This window comes from Colias eurytheme, chromosome 17 (assembly GCF_061535395.1).
Source record: "Colias eurytheme isolate Ceu_HAF_F1 chromosome 17, ilColEury1 Martin Lab GWU primary, whole genome shotgun sequence".
Classification (NCBI taxonomy): domain Eukaryota; kingdom Metazoa; phylum Arthropoda; class Insecta; order Lepidoptera; family Pieridae; genus Colias; species Colias eurytheme.
In genome coordinates this window covers 5,940,444-5,964,293 of record NC_142996.1, presented here as the reverse complement: position 1 = coordinate 5,964,293, position 23,850 = coordinate 5,940,444, and the positions used below count along the sequence as shown (strand labels likewise).

Below are 23,850 nucleotides of genomic sequence, written 5' to 3'. Positions count from 1 at the left end.
ACTTTACTATTGTCCAAATGAAATTGATTCACCGTTTAATTTTTGGGCAACTTCACAACGTTTTTCTATCGAGGCAAATTTTGTCAATCGTGTTTCGGTTCCCAAACGTCACTAAACAAACTCTTCAATTAAATAAATCGATAAATAAAAAAAATCTAATTCAAAGTTTTTGAAGAAAAAAATTAATTCTCCGTGCGCTCGAAACGTCTGTTTTGGGTCTCATTTCGCCTTAAACCATATCCCAATTTATCGGTAGGTACCTACATATATATGTATATAACAAATACTTACATAAGTATTAATTATTTATTACCGATGTTTTATTTCATTGCAACCTTTTATACGTGATACCTAATCCTACCGTAAAAACGCATGAAAATATCTAATTGTAACATCAGTACCAATACCTCATCAATCAAAAATAAATACTTACTAGCAAGGTAAATAAATCGATAGACGCCTCAATACTTCCTCATTTCGCGTGATCGAGTCTATCTGTTATGGTCTATACTCTATGGTCTATGGTACAAGTAGTTTCAGCTCCCGTTAGCTTAGATATTTAATCATGATAGATGTACTATTAGTTCTGATCGAAAGTACAAAGGAACGTCGTTTAAGACAGCCATTATCAAGTTTGTGAAACAAAGATATTTCTCCAACTTTAATTGCTTCGGATTTCGTTAATATTCGTGTTTCGTAGCTTGTAAGACTCAATTAAATGTTTTAAAGTAGTTTGATGTTAAATCAAGTATAGGAAATTTGAATATAAACATAAGTAATCATAGCTTTAAACTTATTAATAATTTCAAGAAAATTTGAAAATAATGTAGGCATTAATTAGGATAAGTATTTTTATTAACGGTCGTAATTTCACTTATCTATTATTAAAAAGTTAATTTAAATTCATTAAAAGATAGTAAACAGCGAATATAAAACCCCATTTACTGCCGCATTAAGATTTAATTAGACTTGTAATTATTATTATGAAGTATCGAGCCATTTCTTTCTTATTACAAAATTGATTTCACAACTCAACAGCTAACAGCAGTCCCAACAGTTAACGTGATACCTATACGATTCGCATAAAAACGCCGATTTACAATAGCTATTACATTGATAATTTATAGTTTTATATTTAAACTCTTATTACAACTATTACCCAACCTAGAAAAGACTTAATTCATATTATTATAGAACATTTACACCGTACATTATACTAAATGGTGGTTATAATCGTCAATTAGTTGACGTGTGTAATGCTGAATAACGGACGAACACACCTGCAAAACTGCTGATTATGCTGATTATAATAATCCTTGTCCTAATAATCAGCTATTACACCCCCATTACTGGAGTTTTTAGCGTATTTTTTTGCAATTACATGAATATTAAAAACTAGTTCGTGAACCAAGCAATAAAATTTAAATTTTTATTCGATGATGTCAACTGTAGATAGCATTTTAAATTTTTAATTGTTACCGCGATTACACGATTTTTAACGAAAATTTATATTATTCTACAAATGCTTCAATAGAAAAGGCGGTACTAGGAAACCATTAAAATAATAACATTTATAAATCAAACATAGCTGCATAAATTAAAGTGAAATGGTTCTAATTATATGAAGGAATGCAAAATGGAACTGCCGGTTACCTTTCCAATGAAATACAATAATTAAATTGGGTATAAAACAATAAAAACCTGCAGCACCTGCGTTGGGATAATCTATAAATTTATCATCGGGAGGTCCATCCTAATCAATTTAATCGATCGGATTTCAATCAATTAACGAGTTAATCATACGTTTTATTACATCGGTTTACTCGGCGATTATAAAATACGTTAGGTTAGAAAGGTCAATCATTATTTTTAAGCTGACCCATGCAACTTGTTTTACTCTCAAGAAATATATATAACCAGTTTTGAACAGTTTTGGTGAAGTTTCGCTTTTTTTATCGTTACCCTTTCTCAATAAATGAACCATCTAACATAATATTATAATTTAAATTCGATTCATTTCAGAATTAGCTTTCAGTCTAACAAACAAACTCCAGCATTATATCAGTAAAGATTACCGTAGCATAATGTTAAACAATTTCTTCCCGTATATAATGTGTTAAATGATTACGCTATATATCAGTATGACAAGCATGTGACTTATGTTCAGTGCCGGTCACGAAGCATTCCTCGTTAATAAATTTCTTTGAAGTGGCTAGAAGGGTTTTCAGATTTCAATCCACGGCACTTAGACGTATTATTTAGCACTTGGCTAACAAATAACTCGTGAGTAATGTATTCCTTTTTGAGTGAAATGCAGTTTGTGCTACGTTCAATTTATATATACTTATGCGGTATTTATAAATTATTTATCGGTTTCGTATTTTAGAAGATATTCATGTAAAATATTTAATTTGTCTTCAATAGGTAGGTATAAAATTAAGTTTGCTATTTATTTTAGTTGATTAGGTATATTTTTTAAATGGAATGTCTATCGCTCAAACATGCACAATTCAAAAAATATTTTCATTGACGGTAGGCACATCGGTCTTATACATATTATTATGATACTTTTCTCTAGGAAAAGCCAAGCTACCTATATTTCTACCCAGTTAAGCTGAGTGCTGAACAATAAAATTTAATAACCAACACACGACGTATCATCAATAAAACAACGTAGCATTTATTTCTATGGATAATGAAAAATTGACGTCTATTGTGAGCACATCATACATTGATGCTATCGTAGGTAATTACCTGATGGCAATTTGATAAAGTGCATCAAACTATGCTACAGAAGGATAATTTCCAAAGAGTTTAATTTCTGAAATCCATCATCTCAAGAGCAAATCGTGGCTATTTTTCTCTAGCCAGAGATATGAGGTAAAATTGATCGTCTGTATTATTTTTACTACTGACCAATATTACTATCGTAAGATTTACTTCAGTTGTAGAAATGAAAGATCTATGTAGATTTTGAATCATCAGCATGTGGGTAACGAAATTCTACTAAACATTTTTTTTAATCTTTTTTGCTGCGATCTGTCTCCATCATGCTTGGGACAATAAGCGGCATGTTGGACATATCATTATTGGCATGCACGGTATGTGACCTGTGTCCCATCCTCTTAAATCCTCATCTACTAAATATGTGTCAGCAATTATTTTATTCTTACTAGACAAACCGAAACCAAATCTAAACTAAGCACGTACAAAAACCATTTATTATTCAAGTTTTCAATGAACAAAACTAATCACAATCTTACCAACTATTATAAATTCATATCAGGAAGGCTCATTATACAACGCTAAATTTCCAAATTTATCTGTTTGTTGCAAACTCCCAGATCACAACAACTTAACATTGTTACGTACGTATAGTAGTTAAAGTTAACTGCAACACCCTGTTTGTTCCCAACTTTAGTTCATTTGAACCCGACCTCACTTATTGAATTTGCTATCGCGATCCAAGTTGTCAGGCTTAGAATATCGTCTTGTTATTGATTAAAATCTGTATTCATGTGAATGAGTTGAAGATTGCTGGATATAGCTAGATGAAGGATTTTAACGCATCTAGCATACAAACAAAGGTACGATCTATGGCGGCTAGATGAATGTGAAGGAAATAATTTATACTAGCAAATTATTAGAAATAGAATTATTTTTAAATCATAATAGTATAAAAATATTTTGTGTAACAGAACATTGGCTTAAACAATGTCAGTTGTTATTAAATATTGATAATTATAAATTAAAAAGTATATACTATAGGGCACATGCTATTCATGGAGGTTCTCTTATTTTTGTACACAATAGTGTTAAATGCAAAGAACGAACTGACATTGTAAGTCTTTCTGTAGAACGCACCATTGAACTGTCCTGTGTTGAGCTTGAGCGTTATATTATTGTTTGCGTATACAGACCTCCTTCCAGTGACTATAATATGTTTGAGACAGTCATGGAAGAAACATTAAAGCGTTTAGGCAGGAGTAAAAAGAAGGTAATAGTATGTGGTGATTTTAATATTGATTTACTTTCACACACACAGACGGCAACACGAATAGTTAATTTGTTTCACTCATTTAATCTGTATAAAGTTTTTGATGAACCCACACGAATTACACCTACTTCTGCAACTTGTATTGATAATATATACTGTGATTGCAACTGTCTAGAAAAAAATATCCTCAATATACTGACTTCAGATCACTGTGGCCAGAAAGTAGTTTTGGAATGGGATTGCATACCTAAGTTTAAAAGAATTAATGTTAGGCCTATAACTAAAAAAGGCATTGATAAATTTAGAGATAATATTAATAATAAACTGCCTAACCTGAATGATCAATCCTTTTATAATAATCCTTGTGAAATGTTTACAAATCTTTTTAATTTAGTTCATAATGAGTTTAAAAAAGTATTTAAAGTTAAATCTTTAAGTATCACCAAGGATTTACCATTTAGTCAATGGGCAACACCTAGTATACACAGATGCAGGAACATTCTATATGAGTTATATGGCATGAAGCAATATAACAAAGACTTGTCATTCCATAATTATGTTAGAAATTATTCAAAAACTTTTAAAAAAGTTTGTTTCACTGCCAAGTGTCTATATGTCAGAGATAAAATACGCAACTCTGATAACAAAGTTAAAACTGTTTGGACAATTATTAATGGTGAAATGGGCAAAAGCCGGACAAATAGTACCATAAAACTTGTAAATGCTGGCAGGGTCATTGACAAAAGTGCTGATGTTGCGCTTGCTTTTGAAGATTTCTTTAGTAGTGTCCCTGTTAGTATTACTAAAAAATTAAATTCATCATCAGTGCTTGCGGAGTCCTATTTGAGGGACCATGTTGCGGAGTGTAATGTATTATTTGAATTGCGACATGTGACTGCAGATGAAATTGTTAAAACTTTTAAAACATTAAACTTAAAAAAAACATGTGATCTCTGGGGAATGTCTGTGAATTTAGTAAATAATATTATAGAAAACATTGCCAACCATTTAGCGTTTATATTTAATCAATGTTGTGACTGTGGTATATTCCCTGATTTATTAAAGTTTAGTAAAGTTATTCCTTTATTCAAAAGCGGTGACCAAGAAGACTGTAATAACTATAGGCCTATTTCTATTTTACCAACTTTGAGCAAAGTCTTCGAGAAATTGATTTTAAACCAATTATGTAGTCATTTTGTTTCAAATGGTTTACTGCACGCCAAACAGTTTGGTTTTACAAGGGGGCGCTCTACCACTGATGCTGGAATAGCTCTTTTGTCACATATATATAAAGCATGGGAAAATTCAAAGAATGCTTTGGGGATATTCTGCGACCTTTCTAAGGCTTTCGACTGTGTAGAACATTCCACTCTATTACGGAAACTAAATTTTTATGGTATCAAAGGTTTATCTCAGGACCTCATAGCTTCATATCTTCAGAACAGGGTACAGACCGTTGTTGTTAATGGAGAGAAATCTTGCGGTGCGCCGATTAACATTGGTGTTCCGCAGGGATCTATCTTAGGACCGTTTTTGTTCTTAGTGTATATTAATGACCTACCTTATTATTTGCAGGATATGTGTGAAATAGTACTGTTTGCAGATGATACCTCATTAATATTTAATGTGGATAGATATGACACAAATGTTGACGAAGTAAACTCTGCTCTTTTACGCATATCTAATTGGTTCAATGCTAATAATTTATTATTGAATGCAAAAAAAAACAAATTGTGTAGAGTTTATCCTTCCAAATGTAAAAAAGGTCAAAAGGGATATCATTTTAAACGGGGAGGTATTATACCCTGTCGAGTCTACTGTTTTTCTTGGTTTGACACTAGATGAGAAGCTACAATGGGGGACCCATGTTGCCACCACCGCTGCTAAGCTCAGCTCAGCTGCATATGCAGTTCGAAGAATAAGGCATCTCACCGATGAAGATACGGCTAGATTGGTTTATTTTAGCTACTTTCATAGCATTATGTCCTATGGAATTCTACTATGGGGCAGGGCTGCAGATATAGAAACTATATTTATATTACAGAAAAGAGCCATACGCTCTATATATAATTTACGTGCTCGGGACTCACTAAGAGATCTCTTTAAGAATATTGGTATCCTCACTGTACCATCACAGTATATATTTAATAATGTTTTACATGTACACAAAAACGCGGACTTACACACAAAAGTAGGAGATAGACACTGTTATGGCACAAGGAATAGAAATAAAATTGAAATGCCATTTTATAGGTTAGCTAAAGTTAAAAATTCATTTATGGGCCAAGGTATACGTTTTTACAATAGAATTCCTCATAGTATTAAAGAGTTTAGTAGTGTTAAATTTAAAACTTATTTAAAAAATGTATTAGTTCAGAGAGCCTACTACAGCATTAAGGAATATATGGAAGATGAAAATCCATGGAGGGTTGTCGCGTAAGAATAACAGGACAGTTCTTTGGCATATTATGATAATATATAATATTATGTAGTTAGATGTAAGTAACATGTAATGTAAAATTATATTGTATATGGACATGACTTTAAAAGAGCAACTATGGAGTTTCTTGCCGGTTCTTCTCCATAGATACTGCTTTCCGAATCGGTGGTAAATTTAAAGAATGTAATGACGATTCAAAAGTGCTTCTGGAAGAAGTCTAATTGAATAAATAAATGTTTGAGTTTGAGTTTGAGTTTACTAACAAGTAACTACTTATAACATTCAGGGACAATTTTTCAATCCTTGGATTAAACTTACCCGTCAAATAAAGTATTACACGATAATATTAAAATGTCACCTGTCAAATACGTAACGTACGTAATAGGAATACATTTTTGAAACGGAAGTTTAACGTTATTCGACGAATAAGTTTTAACCAAGGATTGAAAAATCAGTCCTCAAATATAACATTTTAAATTTGAAAACTAGCCGGAATACTAAACTTATTACGGAAACTTAAAGAAAATCATTTTAATAGCAGTACTAGTATTATAGTATATTATATTATATACTATACTATATATGAGCAATATGATAGCAGTTTTGTTTTACATTTGAATGCCTTTAATAAGTAATAACAAGCTATTATTCTATCCTTTGTCAACAAATCGATGGGATTGTCATCGTCCTTTAGGACAAAAATCCCTAAATAAACAAAGATTAAAAAAAATCAACAAATAAATTTGATGCGTAATAGCCAAACAGATATTTCAGCTTTATTCTAGTCTCCATCAAGTCTATCAGAAATTCAAAGTGGTAAATACTAGACCAAAGGGACAGTTACATAACTCAGTTATAGAATTCTATTCATCACGACTTGCACGAAGTCTTGATAAAGGTAATTTATGGATAATAAATTCCTGATTCTCCTATAATTTGAGACCACATACTGTCTGTCGGATAAAATTGTTTATTCACATAGAATAATTGACCATAATTCACGGATTAAATCTATATTTTATGATATTCTGCAAGCGAATTAAATGTTACTTAACTTTGAGTTTATATTGTGAAGTTTGAGTTCTGACTCATCAATATTCCGAGCATTGAGTTTCGCGACTGGGTTCTTCGTTGGTTCTTCGTAATTTCTTTACAAGCTAACCTACTAATCTTATACATACGACAGTTTAATATCTACCAAAGCTATTAAGCTGAAATTTGCTTTGCAGATTATAGCCAAACAGGAACTATTTATCCAGGTACAACTAGGACAACCGCGAATCGAGTATATCTGGAATTACATACCAATCTGAATAACATATTTCATACGTGCCTACACAGATTATGTTTTGAAATGATAAATGTAACGGTTACAGTTCCCCTCGCCCATTTGCTTAAGGCTTTATGTCCCTTGAAGCGTCTCTTTGTCGCGATACAGGCTTTCCAGACACTTTTTTTAAAGAGCTTTTGTAGACCGACAAGTGTGACTATCATACCTGTACAATGTACTTTAGAGATAGCACTTGTATTCTGTTCTGTTCCCCTGTGCGATATTCTGTGGTGTTTAATACATTGCTTTGTAATGTTGGGCCCTTAGTTATGTACTGGTGTGGTATTGGCTGGTATTATTATTCATTTTATAAGTGAATGAGATTTAAATGTTATTAAAACGTTAAAATATTCTTCAATCAATGTTCTTTTGTAAATATTTGTTTAGTTCTGATCGAAAGTTTATTTGTGATTGCGCAGATAAACTTATCTAACTCGCTAATTGGGAAGTTCAACAGAAATGTAAATTTCTCTTGTCTTGTTTTGAGATGTTTTAGAGATTCTCGATTTACCAGCCTTAATTAGGAACCTGTGCTTTTATTAAATGAGGAATACAAAATGCTTTACTGAATAGATACTTATCTATTATTTTTTAAATTTTAACAAGTACAATATTTCGTTCAAATTATTTTAAGCATAAAGGAGAGTATGGATACATTCCTACAAACAACTTTAAATTGATAGTATAACTTCCTTCTATCTAATGAATAAAATATATAATTAATCATCGTTTTATTTTAGATCTTTAACAGTTACAAGTTACAACCATAGAAATATAAATAACAAGGCAATAGAAGTCGTAAGCGTTACAACCCTAATCCTAGTGGAGAAAATATAATATATTAGAGGTAAACAATATTTTAAAGCTTATCCATACAAACAACGACGAAAATAGTCTTATTATCGAAATAAATAATATCTTATTCGAGTGCTAACCCTACATTAAGGACCATTATCCGCCTATCAAAATTTTAACAACATATTATTAAGGATTTACACAGTAATTTCAGTACACAGCTTAAATATAATTTTCATTTCCATAACGAGTTGTAATTACAGCGTGCGGTGACAAATTGTCCCCATTTCTCTGTTATTTGTTTGTATTTTATTGTTTTAAGAACAAGAAGTGACGAATTACTTCCTCGAAACTGAATCCGCGGGAACGGGACGAGAAACTCGATACAGAGTCGTAATTTATAAAATTAATTGATTGATTCTTAAAACCCACTTAAATATTAAAATCATTGTCTTTAATCTTTTATAGGTATTTTAAACACGTTAACCGCGTTATTATGTTTTAAATTAGTGAATTGAACATGTAATTTTAAAAAATATTATGACATTTTTCATTAGGTACTGAATACTTACTGATATGTTTTCGATATTTTAAATTTTAAATTTTCATGCATTATATACTGAATGATTAAGGTAAAAAAGGGAATACAGATAGATTACTCTCTAAATATAATATTATCGAGGCTCATATTATCATGTCTATATATGAAAGAATCGGATTGAACTAGTCATGTATGTACAAAGCATGGAGCATGTACAAGCAAACGCAAACCTATGATAGTTGTCACTACAAATCTAATACGAAAATATTCATCATACTAAAATACGCAAAACGTTTTAAAAACAATAAACGCAAACAAAATTGCAATGAAGGTTTTGCAAATGTGTTGTCTACCACATGAATGGCCACATGCATTCACCACATGTGTTGTTAAATATTCAGATGTGGTCTAACACATACATACATATAACACATACTGTATATAGTATGCAACACATGTATGCAGTTAAAATTTTAACATTCGCGGAATCGCGGAATGAGCAGAATATTAAAATTGTTCATATCTAGGTGAATCTTTGTTCCTATAATAAATTATTAACTAGATTATACTCATGCTATGTTGGGCTTATATTTTTGTATTTAGCCTAGATATAAATTGCTTAATTTTTGCATTTCAAGTATCACATTTCCATTTTAGCATATGAATTATGTATAGGATAATGGCGATTATTTTTAAATAACAAGGACTTTTTTAAGGACAAATACTTAGGTACTTTAATAGCGTTGAATATAAACAAAAACATTAATGTCTCAATTCTGATCGTAAAATTTTACGAACATACATACATACCAGCAAAGGAACTAATGCATGGGTTGTAAACATTGCATACAAATGTAAAAAATGTAAAACTTACCATTTACAAGTATTCAATCTACAATGCAAATTATATTTTGTACATATAATAATACGTTCAATAGTACACTATACACAGTAACACGATTTCCATAAATAGCGATTCACCGCGGAAGACCGAAACATTACAAAATTAAAAGAAAATAACATATTATTATCAGAACAGCTGCTCTAAATTAATAAATAAATAAATAAATATTATAGGACATTATTACACAAATCGACCTAGTCCCACAGTAAGCTCAATTAAGGCTTGTGTTGTGGGTACTAGGCGACGATAAATATAATATTTAATAAATACATATATAGATAATAACACCCAGACCCAAGAACAAATAATTGAGTTCATCACACAAATATTTGCCCTGACCGGGGATCGAACCCGGGACCGTCGGCTCAGTAGGCAGTTACTTTACCACTGCGCCAACCGCGTCGTCAAAATTACACATACGATAACAATAGTTACCCTTCAACTTACAAATTGAGCTTAGCTGAAAAACAAACATTTCTTAATTGAGTCGCCACGAGACTGGTTTTCGCAACTATTGGATTTAGGGCTGGTTTTAATTCGGAAAAGCATTAGTTCGTTTATACCTCAGCAATAAAAAGGGGTCATTGAATGGTCAGTTAATTGACTCATAAATCACAGATACACAGAGGTATTTATTAGCGCTATTCTTCGAGTGGACGGAGGGTTGGCGCGAGCCGCTTTGTTTAAACATTTCTGTATCAACATGAACCGGTTATCTTAACATAAATGATCTCATTTATCTCATTTGAAATTTCGAAAATTTCGGCTCGTGCTGGGCGGCACAAAAAATGATACATTAATCTCTATGACATACGGCCTACTGTTATTGAAATATTTTTTTATTATTCTTATCTTCTATTGAATATTTGAAGTAACCTAGATTTAACATGTAAAGTAAACACTTATTGTCGCATAATTACATATATTATTCATTTCTGTTTAATATACTTAATTTTGATTAAAATCAAGAATTCATATCTTTATGGAGTTCTACATTTTATGTATAAAAATCGTACTTATCTTGCTTACTTCGTATTCATTCTATAAATTACAAATACATATGATAATAATGGCAATTCTAATACCACTGTATTCACAAAGACATAATACTGCTTTGAACGTAAATAAAAGGAGATATAAAATCTCGGAAGCTTCTTTCCTCTTTGCAACAAACCGTATTGTAGACTTATGTAGTACCTAATGAAGAAAATCCTCGACTATTGTAGAAATCTGTTATATTCTTTTTTATTTATCTTTTAAAAGCAATTAGTCTAAGATCCCACCGCAGGATCAGTGCGTTCATCGGTTTTTTGCTGTAAACCGAATTTTTATGTATATTTATAATAAGGAGAATATATATCGACTAGGTTGCCAGTCAAAATTTGGCCGCAAGCATGTTTTATTAAAATTTTTCTAATCGATTTTTGGGAAAAAAATTCGTTCACTTGTTTTTTGAATAAAATGTAGTCTACATCACGTCAAATGATATAAAAATTCTAAAAAATCACGGTTGCCGCTTTTCACCTGGCCGCAACATCTTGGCAGCCTGGTGGAAACAGGTATGATTTCGATTCATTTTTACGTTCATAACGCACACTTATGAATCATATATCAAATTAAAGATATTTTTTTTCTATTTATTATCATATATGGTTGCCTACTTAAATCCGGCCGCAAATAAGGGTTGCTGGCTTTTAAAAAATATAAATATAGGATTAGTGCGTTCATCGTTTTTTGCTGATAACCGAATTTTTATGTATATTTATAATTAGGAGAATATATATCGACTAGATTGCCAGTGAAAATTTGGCCGCAAGCATGTTTAACTAAAATTTTTCTAATCGGTTTTTGGGAAAAAAATTCGTTCACTTATTTTTTGAATAAAATGTAGTCTACATCACGTCAAATGATATAAAAATTCTAAAAAATCACGGTTGCCGCTTTTCACCTGGCCGCAACATCTTGGCAGCCTGGTGCAAACAGGTATGATTTCGATTCATTTTTACGTTCATAACGCACATTTATGAATCATATATCAAATTAAAGCTAATTTTTTTCTATTTATTATCATATATGGTTGCCTAATTACATCCGGCCGCAAATAAGGGTTGCCGGCTGTTAAAGATGTTGAATATTTAAGGTTGAGTGTAAACATGCTTGCGGCCAAATTTTGACTGGCAACCTAGTCGATATATATTATCCTAATTATAAATACATATAGTTACATAAAAATTCGGTTTTCAGAAAAAAACCGATGAACGCACTAATCCTATATTTATAATTTTTATAAGCCAGCAACCCTTATTTGCGGCCGGATTTAATTAGGCAACCATATATGATAATGAATAGAAAAAAATTAGCTTTAATTTGATATATGATTCATAAATGTGCGTTATGAACGTAAAAATAAATCGAAATCATACCTGTTTGCACCAGGCTGCCAAGATGTTGCGGCCAGGTGAAAAGCGGCAACCGTGATTTTTTAGAATTTTTATATCATTTGACGTGATGTAGACTACATTTTATTCAAAAAACAAGTGAACGAATTTTTTTGCCAAAAATCGATTACAAAAATTTTAATTAAACATGCTTGCGGCCAAATTTTGACTGGCAACCTAGTCGATATATATTCTCCTAATTATAAATATACATAAAAATTCGGTTTTAAGCAAAAAACCGATGAACGCACTGATCCTGCAGCCGGATCTCGTACTAAATGTTGTATTTGGGAGTCAAAGAATTTTCAAATGATAAAGTAGATTTTCACTCGGTAACTCTATGGTGTCTATGGTAGGTAAGATGGTAGGTAATATTATAATTTAAAATTTGATCTGAATTTCATTTTACGTCACGTGATTATTTTATTTTACATATTATTAAATATTTACATGTCATTATTTTAAATATTTGTAATAATAATTATTAGTATAAGAAACTGTCTCTTAAGTATATCATTAAGTATAGCGCCATCTATCGCACCGCTTCTGAACTACAAACTGCCGAAGTAAAACTACATTAGTTCCCATTTCTTCCGCCAGGCGGCAACACGTGGCGGCGCCATGGAGCTCAACGGCGACAGGTGGCGCTCGCGCCCAACACGAACTCTTCGAGTTACTAGAACGAGTACAATGTTCCCGCCTCGATGACCAGAGGGCGGTACTGCCGCCGTATTTTTCTCAGGTAAGATAATCTTATATACATCTTATATATAAAATTCTCGTGTCACAATGTTAGTCTGCATACTCCTCCGAAACGGGTGTACCGATTCTCATGAAATTTTCTGTGCATATCGGGTAAGTCTGAGAATCGGCCAACATCTATTTTTCATATGTACCACGGGCGAAGCCGGGGCGGACCGCTAGTATAAAATATAAAATATTATTTTAGAAATATTATCTATATACCTATCAATAATTAATATTCAAATCAATAATTAAGAACGAGAAATATCCAAGATGAGAATTATCAAATAATTTGTTTAAAATTTGTACTGTATTACTTAGAAATTTTGGGTCGTTTAATAATTAATGTTTTATTTCTTTTATAAATCGTCGCATCTTTATTTATTCAATAAAAAATTAGGACAACAAACCGTCCAACTAAGAATAAATCGAAAATTAGATTCACAAATTGTTAACGGCAGAGGCCAAGTTCGCCGGTCAAGCAATTTTACGGCGGATTTTCTACGACCGGCGTCTTGGGGTCAACTGTAACGTTTTTACCATTACCATAGAAATAATTGGCGGAAGTTCGATGTAATGATAAAGGCAACTGAGGGTGGTAAACGGAGCATGTCGAGATTACCTCTGGCCTGTCGGGCCATTGTTCGGACGTCTTCAACTTTTTGTTGGACTTATTTTTGACGGTTGGAATTCTCTAACTGTTAACTAAAGCTTTCAAAGGGGTATTATTATACGATACGATTTTAGAAGTATTGTTTGCAGACATTCTTAACATAGATAAATAGGCGTAGATAAATTAATAAGTCAGAAAAAACAAAGTATGTTTTGTAATATGAGGTTACTACAGAGCGTTTCCAGCTCGGATGAAATTAAAGTTTTTTCGTATGAAACTAAAATTTTATTCTGCAAAATAACTTTTCGGCGAAGGAATTTCTTTGTGTAACCTTGTACAATATTAATTGTCAGGCGTTTGAACGGATGTAATTATGTAATCAGAGCATTGATAGGCGACATTGAATATTGATATTATACTTAAATAAAAAAAAATGTTTTATATTTATTACAAAAAAGAGCAAATTTCTGCTTTTTGGAAATGGCTTTTATGTCACAATTATGTCTTAATCTGTACAATACATAAATATTCATCAGTATCTAAGATTATGATCTCCGAATTAATATTAATGAGTTACAAATGTTGTTATTATGTATATTATCCTTGATTTAGACAAAGAATACATAATATTACTGTTTCGGCTATAATATGTGGTAATATTAAAAATGCACCCTCCGGATACGAATTATTATTTTATTTTGGGTTTAAATCCCCCAGATTCATTCTGCGTGTAATTGTTAAATTAAACTTTTATAAGAATGCTTAAAAGCGACGATACACTTTCGCTAAATTCTACTACAATAATTGGACTGTTTCATTTAGAAATTTCAAATTGTGAAGGTCGGTCTTTTGTACTTTTGTAAAAGCTTAGCGTGATGAAAATCATACGATGTGTTTATATTATGGTAATAAGGAAAATCATATAATTTTCCGTCGACGTCGCGTTCGTTACATCATTAAGGTTAATAAATATATTTTATCCTATTCTTGTCTGGCTTGGTGGCTAGGGTTAGAAATATAACAAGGAAATATTTCCCCGTAAATATTTATATTCACAGAATATTTTAGTTAACTAAACATATCGGCATGACGTCGCTTTTAACTTTTATTTAAGTTTATTCCGATCTTATTGTTTATCTTACGACGTACGGTGTTCTCAGAAAATGTTTATAAATTGACGTAAGTAGTTCAATACAGGAATATACTGTATACTTACTTTTATTTACTTGTGTTAGTGAATAATATTTCCTTGAATATCTTTATACTTCTTTGTTTTATTTCTTTGATATTCTTTAATGTGGATTTCCGTGGAAAGGGAAATACGATGTGTCATGTAAAGCAAAATAAAAGCACAAAGTATCCGAAATGATTGTTAAATAAGGTTATTAATTTTCTCCTAATATCTCTTTATCATTTCCTGAGTATAAATGCTATTTAGGTTATTGTATTCATCTGAAAATTTAATTTTCGCTGTTGCTGTTAAATAAGAAAGAGTGTACACTGTAAGTACCTACATACGAATCTTCGTAAACATAAATGCCACAACTATATTCTGGAGTACCATGTATTCGTGCTTATTCCGAATAGGTTTTCATTATTCTATTTGCGTTTTAAAAGGATTTAAAAGGAAAGGAAAGGAAGTTTAAATAGTTGAAAAGGTTAGAAGTTAGAAGTTAGAACCAGCGAATAGTTGGTGTTTCGCTCGTTATCTTCAAATGACGATCAACACCCCAAAGACCACTCGACAAAATAGTGGAGCCACGAGGCGAAGTTTATGAAATAAGTTCTAAATGCCCACTCCGAGGCGCCTATGAGTCTGACCCTGTTTTAATGACTCTTGGCACATAATTCATTATATTAAATCGCTTTACTGTTGCCAGGAAACTTTATTTTGACACAATAAATGTTAGCTCGTATTTTTTTTTTTTTTTTTTTTTTTTTTTTTTTTTTTTTTATGTTAATAGCAGGCAAACGAGCAGACGGGTCACCTGATGTTAAGTGAACATCGTCGCCCACTTGCACCCACAATACCAGGGGTATGGCGAGTGTGTTGCCGGCCTTTAAGGAATGTGTACGCTCTTTTCTTGAAGGTCCCCAAATCGTATCTCATTGGAAACACTGCCCGCGGGAGCAGATTCCAAATTTCCGTAGCACGAGGCAAAAAGCTTCTTTTAAAGCGAACTGTTGTTGATCGCCAGCTGTCCAGATGGTATGGATGGAATTTGAGCTTGTGACGTGCTGTACGGTGGTGGAATTCAGCCGCAGGCAGTGTTCCAAACAGTTCTTCAGAGCACTCCCCATGATAAATGCGGTAGAAGACGCATAATGAGGCGACTTCTCTACGCAGTGCTAAAGAATCAAGCCGATCGGTTAGACTTGGCTCGCCAACGAGGCGCACAGCTCTCCGTTGGATTCGGTCAAATGGAAGGAGATACTGTTGAGGTGCACCGGCCCAAAGATGGGAGCAGTATTCCATATGCGGCCTGACTTGCGCCTTATAAAGATTAAGGCGATGGCTCGGAGTGAAATACTGCCCCGCTCTACAGAGTACACCTAATTTCTGGGAAGCTAACTTAGCTTTTCCTTCCAGATGACAGGAGAACTGCACATCACTCGTGATTTCGAGACCAAGAATTCCGATACTGGCTGTGGCTTTAAGGGGAGTACTTTGAAAAATGGGAGTCGCGATAAAGGGATTCTTCTTAGCGGTAAATGCGCAGACTTGTGTCTTATTGGGGTTAAATTGGACCAGGTTAATTCGACCCCAATTCGAGACTTCATCTAAGGAAGTTTCGATTTCGGACACAAGATCGTTCCGGCACTCAATGACGCGATCCCGAGAAATATTGCTTCGGCCGGCATAAACTGCATCACACGTACTGTCATCTGCATAGCAATGAATGCTGCTAACGCGCAGCAAATCATTGATATGCAGAAGAAACAGTGTGGGAGACAGAACGCAGCCTTGTGGTACACCAGCATTCACGAGCTTAGGTTCGGAGCATGAACCGTCGACCACGACTTTCATACTACGCTCAGTGAGAAAACTGGCGACCCATCGGCAAAATTCCTCGGGAAGCCCATAGGAAGAAAGCTTCGAAAGAAGCGCTTTGTGCCAGACCCGATCAAAGGCTTTCGCTATGTCCAAACTGACCGCCAATGCTTCACCCTTGCTCTCTATCGCCTCCGCCCAACGATGTGTTAAATATACTAGAAGATCACCAGCCGATCGTCCGTGACGGAATCCATACTGACGGTCACAGATCAGCTGATGCTCCTCCAGATATTTCAGCAACTGGCGATTGATAATGGTTTCCATTATCTTGGAGAGCAAAGAAGTGATAGCTATGGGTCGATAATTGGACGGGTCCGAGCGATCGCCCTTTTTCGGGATCGGATGCACTAAAGCCGTCTTCCATGAGTTCGGGACAACGCCTGTAGAGTAGGAGTACCGGAAAAGTCGCGTCAGAACCGGAGCCAACTCAGGTGCGCACATCTTAAGCACAATGGGAGGAATACCGTCAGGGCCACTTGATTTATGGACGTCCAGGGAAAGGAGTGCTTTACGCACTGCTCTCTGACTAAAACGAATGTCAGGCATGGATGCTTCACATCGTGGGATGGTAGGTGGCAAGAACCCTGTATCGTCCAACGTCGAATTAGCAGCAAAAAGAGAGCCAAGAAGGTCGGCTTTCTCTTTTGCTGTGTGGGCCAACGAGTCATTCTCCCTGCGCAGAGATGGTAGGGACGGCTGACAAAAATTCCCTTGCACAGCTTTAGCGAGGGCCCAAAAGGCTCGAGTTCCCGAAGGAAGTAGGGCAAGTCTTTCGCCAAGCTTAGCAATGTGCTCTGCTTTCGCTCTTGCAATAGCCTTCTTGAAGGACCTAGAGGCCGAGTTCAATTCTCTTTTCGTATGTTTCGTTATTCCAATTAACTTTCATAAGCTATTGAAAAAGACTGGTGGTAATTTTTTTTTAATTTATCATCCTATTGAATATAAGATAGAGATATTAGTTTAAATTACTACCTAATCCGCTCTGCAAAGTTCTAAAGTTATTTATTTCTAAACCATTCAAGCTTTTTTAAACAGATGTATACTAAAGGTAGGTACTAGGTATTGCAATTTTTAGTGAGAAGGTACCTACCTAGATCTATCGATTCCCGGTTTTCATATGAATAACTTAACTTATACATAATTCAAAGCTTTTATGTAAGTATTGTATGCACAATATTTTGTTACACTACATAGAAGCGAAACAAAATGACAATGTGCTATTTCTTGGAAGCAAATTATCATATTACACTTGTTTTTAAAGTAAAAGTGAAGATAGTCGTCGACACACGACCTCGTGACCATATTTAACTCCTTTTACTTGAGATTGTTAAAAATCTTCAAAATCTGTGCTTATATTTAAATTTAAACCAATTTTAGTTTATTTTTATTTCCGAACAAACGTGTATTATGTACGTAGAGAATATTTGTAGCTGCTTTTTTGGAATTCAAGTGAGTAAAAATTGTATTCTACTACTAAGTTTATTTTGTTAAATATTAGATTTCACGATAATATATCGTAGAAATATGTAATATAGAAAATTAAGTTGTGTCTAATAAATACAATTTATTTAGGTTACACTGTTTGATTGTTTATTTAATTGAGGTTTCTTGTTCTTTAATGTTTTAGGTTACGATTATTAGGGCTTTATATAAATTGCGTCCTTAATTGCTTCTTCGCTAATGGTTGTAAAACGAAAATGTTTTTGTGTTTTAATCAATGATTGTTCAATATTATTGTTTGTCCAGTAAATTAATCAAAACATACAGATATATTAATACCTCTTATAAAAAAGAAACGACGTACCTATATAAATAAAATCATATCTGCATATTTTATGGACAAAAAGATGGTACTGCGTGTTAACCTTACGAATGATGTTGATCACCTTATATGTATTAAATTCCAAAATTATTTTTTGGGCGTTTACTTCAAAGGCTTACGAAAATATTCCGCTTTTAAATTATTTGTTACCAGCCGCTTGTTCTTGCTTCGCCAGGGTTGACTGGGGATTTAAAAGACAGCCTATGTTACTTGGTAAACGAAAAATCGGTCGAGTATTTTTGGATTTCATGCGTAACAAACAATGAAAAAGAGAAGTATAGAAGTAAGTAAATAACAAACTAACAGTCTATAAGAATAGACTGTGCAAATACAAAAAAATATTCTTCTTGCAAGTCTTCTATTCGCAATTTACATGCAACAAACAAAAACTTACTAGATTATACTTTATGCGTAATCTGTAGACTGTAGTCTCGAACATTCCATAACCTCCCTGTAAAACCATACATCACCGTTAAATCCTTTCCCATTGAAATTACCCATGTCATGTAGAGCGCAATGCCGGTGTTTTCTTGATAAAATAAAAGAATCACTGGAACAGACACGAATGCGTCTGCCTGCCGTTTCGCTTGGAGTAATTGTCGACAGAGCATTGAACGTTGCAATGCAATAGTCTCGTTGAAAAGATGGCACATTAAAATTGATCTTTTTAAAATAGATGAATTGCCAAATGTTGCTAAGCTTAAAAGCTTGAGAACGGCTTGAAAAGTTCGACTATTTTTTAACGTTTCTGTGAAGCCACAAGGAAAGTTCCTATGGAAAACACGAAATGGTTTTATTTTAAGTTTAGTAATTGCTAAGGAATAACGCAAAATTCATATGAACTGTAAAATAATAGTTAGAGAAAGTACATACCTATTACCTACTAGCTTTTATCCATACTTTTTTATATTATAAATGCGAAAGTAACTCTGTCTGTCTGTCTGTTACTCAATCACGCCTTAACTACTGAACCAATTTGCATGAAATTTGGTATAGAGATATTTTGATACCCGAGAAAGGACATAGGATAGTTTTTATCCCGGAAATCCCACGGGAACGGGAACTATGCGGGTTTTTCTTTGACTGCGCGGGCGATGCCGCGGGTGGAAAGCTAGTTGAATATAAATAAGAAGTTATTTAATATACGAAACCTAAAATACATATAAACTGAGAAAAGTATTTTTTAACAAACGTTAAAATTTAATTGAAAAAATGAGAAAAAATAAGCAGTGCTAAGTGCATATTACGATGGCTTTTAACCTAGCTTTTAAATGGAACGAGAAATATTTTCGTATAGTTTTTGAGAACTTCGTTGATAAAATAACATCTTCCTTTAATTAAATGAAGGTATTTCGTATAATATTAATAAACTATAAATCCTTACATAAAAAGAGAAAATAAAACAAAAAAAGTAACTATTTGTAACTATAGGAAATATATATATGTAATAGGTGATTGGTGAAACTGTTATATGCAGTTACAATAGTATCGTGTTCATATCTTAGGTATAGCAACTAGGTATGTTAAATTGGAATATCGATATAAACAGGTATTATTCATTGAGTGTTTTATGTATTTCAGATATTTAAAAGGCCCTATAGAAATGGTTTAATTCTTTCCATTTATACCCAATACCAGTTCAATATATTGTATTCGTGAATGGCTTTCGATTACTGATCTCAATCGACCTTCGATTTTAAAGGTTATTTAAATGGTCAATAGAATGTAATGATGTGGATTGTGGATTTATATTGAATAGCATACAATGTGGTGTTGCAATTTAGTTACTGAGTCGTTGAGATTCATCTTATTAACGGTTATAACATCTTGTTTTTATTAACGTTTCGCCTGGTGGTATTGTGACGTTGCATTCGTTGTACACATTTTTAGGTCAAATATTTTGTTTATACTATACATGATTAAATATTATTAATTGTACATTTTAAACTCCAACTTCAAGCGTAGAGTGAACAGGTACCTTCTAGGGAAGCGCATTTCATCTTAAACCACATCTCAGCTTAACATCAGGATCGAGATTGTGGTTAAGCGCTTCCTATTACCAATAAAAAAAACCATTTAATATGCCGACTGTAGGCCTTGATAATGTCTCTTGAAAAAGTCTGCCTTCTCTGTATACGGACTTAAAATGAAGTAACTTTAACAAATTTAAAAGCAGTAGCTTATAATAATATTGCAAGGATACATAACATATTCAATTTCCTTCGTAACATGGAGGCTAGGAAAGCCGTTAGTTACATTACAGTTGAGCAAATATACTGCAACGAAATACCGCATATTCTGTCGTTAGTAGACTTATAAAATCGGATTACAGCTTAAATTATACCTTAGCAAGCGCTACTATGAAGCTATTAAAAATGTTTTCGACTAGTTTGCAAGCTTACCTTAAATAAAACAGCGCAGACCGTTTCACGGTTATATTTTACCGGTAATAAGGGTATTATCTTTTAAACTCGGTGTTATGGTGACGAAATGCAACCGAGAAAAGAAAATTTTGAAGAAATTTAAAGCTTTGCATAAGTTGCAAGCTTTTCTTGCGTTAATTGCAAAATGCTTTGTTGGAGAAGGAAGCGACGAAATTGTTCAGTTATGTTTTTAAAGTAGAGTTTGAACATGAGATAAAAATCTTTTAAAATTTTATCCAAGTCAGTTCAGTAGTTTTGGAAGGAATAAATTTCAGGTCCTTTCAGGGATTTTCTTAGTGTAGTTTCGTAAATCAAATAATCAATAATGTTCATATTTTATCATATCTCAATGAATGTATGTAATTGTTCTACCATGGACGAATAATATAATCTACATAATTATTTCTGTTCAATTCACGAGACTTATATCTATCCGATCTCACGTAAGCATGTTTTGGGTTTAGTGCACATGTAATTATAGCATAGGTGATGTGCTGTACAGTACTGTTAACGACCGTCAAATGAGGTGCATGCGGCTGCATAAGTGATGCGTCGCTTACGTAATCATTTCACAGGGATGCTATGCGATCAGGTGAATTTTGTTTTAACTGTACATTCGTATGATGTAAAAGAACGTTGAAGTTACTTTACGATAAAATTAAACATTTAGCTAGATAAATTATAATAAGACGATGTTTCACGCAAGAACTTTAATATAAACTAATTAAGAAATGCGCCGAAAGTTTATACAAATAGGAACTCCATTGGTGGTTTTTTATTATTGAATGCACGTAAGAATATATCTGGTTCTACAAATAAGTAAGCTTATATTAAAGTGGGAGAAAATTGTCTATACCATACACGTAAGGCAGCAAAAAAATGCGTTTATACTACCTGTCCGTGCAGAAATTTCTCTCCTCATATTTTTCGTTTATTTTTAATTTTATTCGATTTAAATGTAGATTTAACATTTCCAGGTGAATCTTTTGTAAAAATAACAAATCTTAAGAACCTTAAATAATTAGAATTAGAATATCACCGGCATAATTAATTTACATTTACTTAAAATTCTTAACATATAGATTGATGTTTCTACATACGCATTTCATGCCTATATGAAGTCATCGATATCTCAAATAAAACCTAAATAAAACATCGATATCGTCTGCGCACATCACTACGCCAACTTGATCTTGACTATGCAAAACTGCATCGGAACCGAGCCTCCGATGCAATCAGCCTTCGGATTAGACGTCGGCAGTTACGTCACACGCTTAATCACACCATATCGATGTTAACACGTCATTTGAGTTTTTTAATCTGTAATCGATTGACAATTAATGGAATTTTTCGCGCGCTTAAATACCCACCGATAACTAAATACTTACTATGTTAGTAGTTGGTAATACTCACACTTTATTTCATATTGGTTTTACTCTGTAATCGATGCGAAAACTTCCACTTGCAAAGTCATCGTATTTATTTATTTGTTGCTTTTTAATATAACAGGAACCTTATAACTATTTTGTACAGAAAATAGTATATTATGGTCTATAAGACGGCCTTATCTCTCAGTGATAAATAATTTAAGTTCCCGCTGAGGTTTTATTATGTTATGATTCTAGTTTTACTTATTTGGAATACTTTTAGAATGTGACCTTTTCTGAGTGGCCTATTTGTCCTTGCCCTATGGAATTCTAAGTGTACAAATAAACATTTAATTCTTTATATTATTTTTCTCTTGTTAAAAAAATATTTACGCAAAATTTTATAAGCAAAGTACCACCCTATTTGTGACGAAGTTCACTGTTCAACCCACTCATAAACATTCGTCAAAATAATAAAACCTCTGTGATAGACAAAAAAAAATTAAACGCATCACATGAAAGCTACGATTATTTATAGAGCACTATTATGAAGCATAAAGCAATAGACTACAAGCCCGCATAGGACAAAAATATGGGTCAAATGAACCACCAGGGGACATATCTAGAACGATAGCAGAGCAAAAAATAATAAGATTCATCACTATGCCGTCACTTGTAAGCTGTCCAACTGAGCGCAGATGAGAATTGAAAAGTACAGGTAGACTCGGTAAATTTTGGTCATATATTTTTGTACGGCATTCTTAACCATCGATAGATCCATTAAAAATAATAACAACTGCAACTGTCTAGAAAAAAATATCCTCAATATACTGACTTCAGATCACTGTGGCCAGAAAGTAGTTTTGGAATGGGATTGCATACCTAAGTTTAAAAGAATTAATGTTAGGCCTATAACTAAAAAAGGCATTGATAAATTTAGAGATAATATTAATAATAAACTGCCTAACCTGAATGATCAATCCTTTTATAATAATCCTTGTGAAATGTTTACAAATCTTTTTAATTTAGTTCATAATGAGTTTAAAGAAATATTTAAAGTTAAATCTTTAAGTATCACCAAGGATTTACCATTTAGTCAATGGGCAACACCTAGTATACACAGATGCAGGAACATTCTATATGAGTTATATGGCATGAAGCAATATAACAAAGACTTGTCATTCCATAATTATGTTAGAAATTATTCAAAAACTTTTAAAAAAGTTTGTTTCACTGCCAAGTGTCTATATGTCAGAGATAAAATACGCAACTCTGATAACAAAGTTAAAACAGTTTGGACAATTATTAATGGTGAAATGGGCAAAAGCCGGACAAATAGTACCATAAAACTTGTAAATGCTGGCAGGGTCATTGACAAAAG

At 33.0% G+C, this 23,850-nt stretch overlaps 1 protein-coding gene across 3 annotated transcripts in view; it reads left to right on the top strand.

The window, feature by feature from the left end:
- RapGAP1 (Rap GTPase activating protein 1) overlaps positions 1 to 23,850 on the top strand; it is a 277,491-nt gene that overhangs the window by 153,598 nt on the left and 100,043 nt on the right. For all 3 annotated transcript variants that reach the window (XM_090111816.1, XM_090111814.1, XM_090111817.1), the window contains one exon: positions 13,046 to 13,187. In XM_090111816.1, coding sequence (XP_089967942.1) covers positions 13,046 to 13,187 — 142 coding nt within the window. The remainder of the gene's footprint in view (positions 1 to 13,045; positions 13,188 to 23,850) is intronic.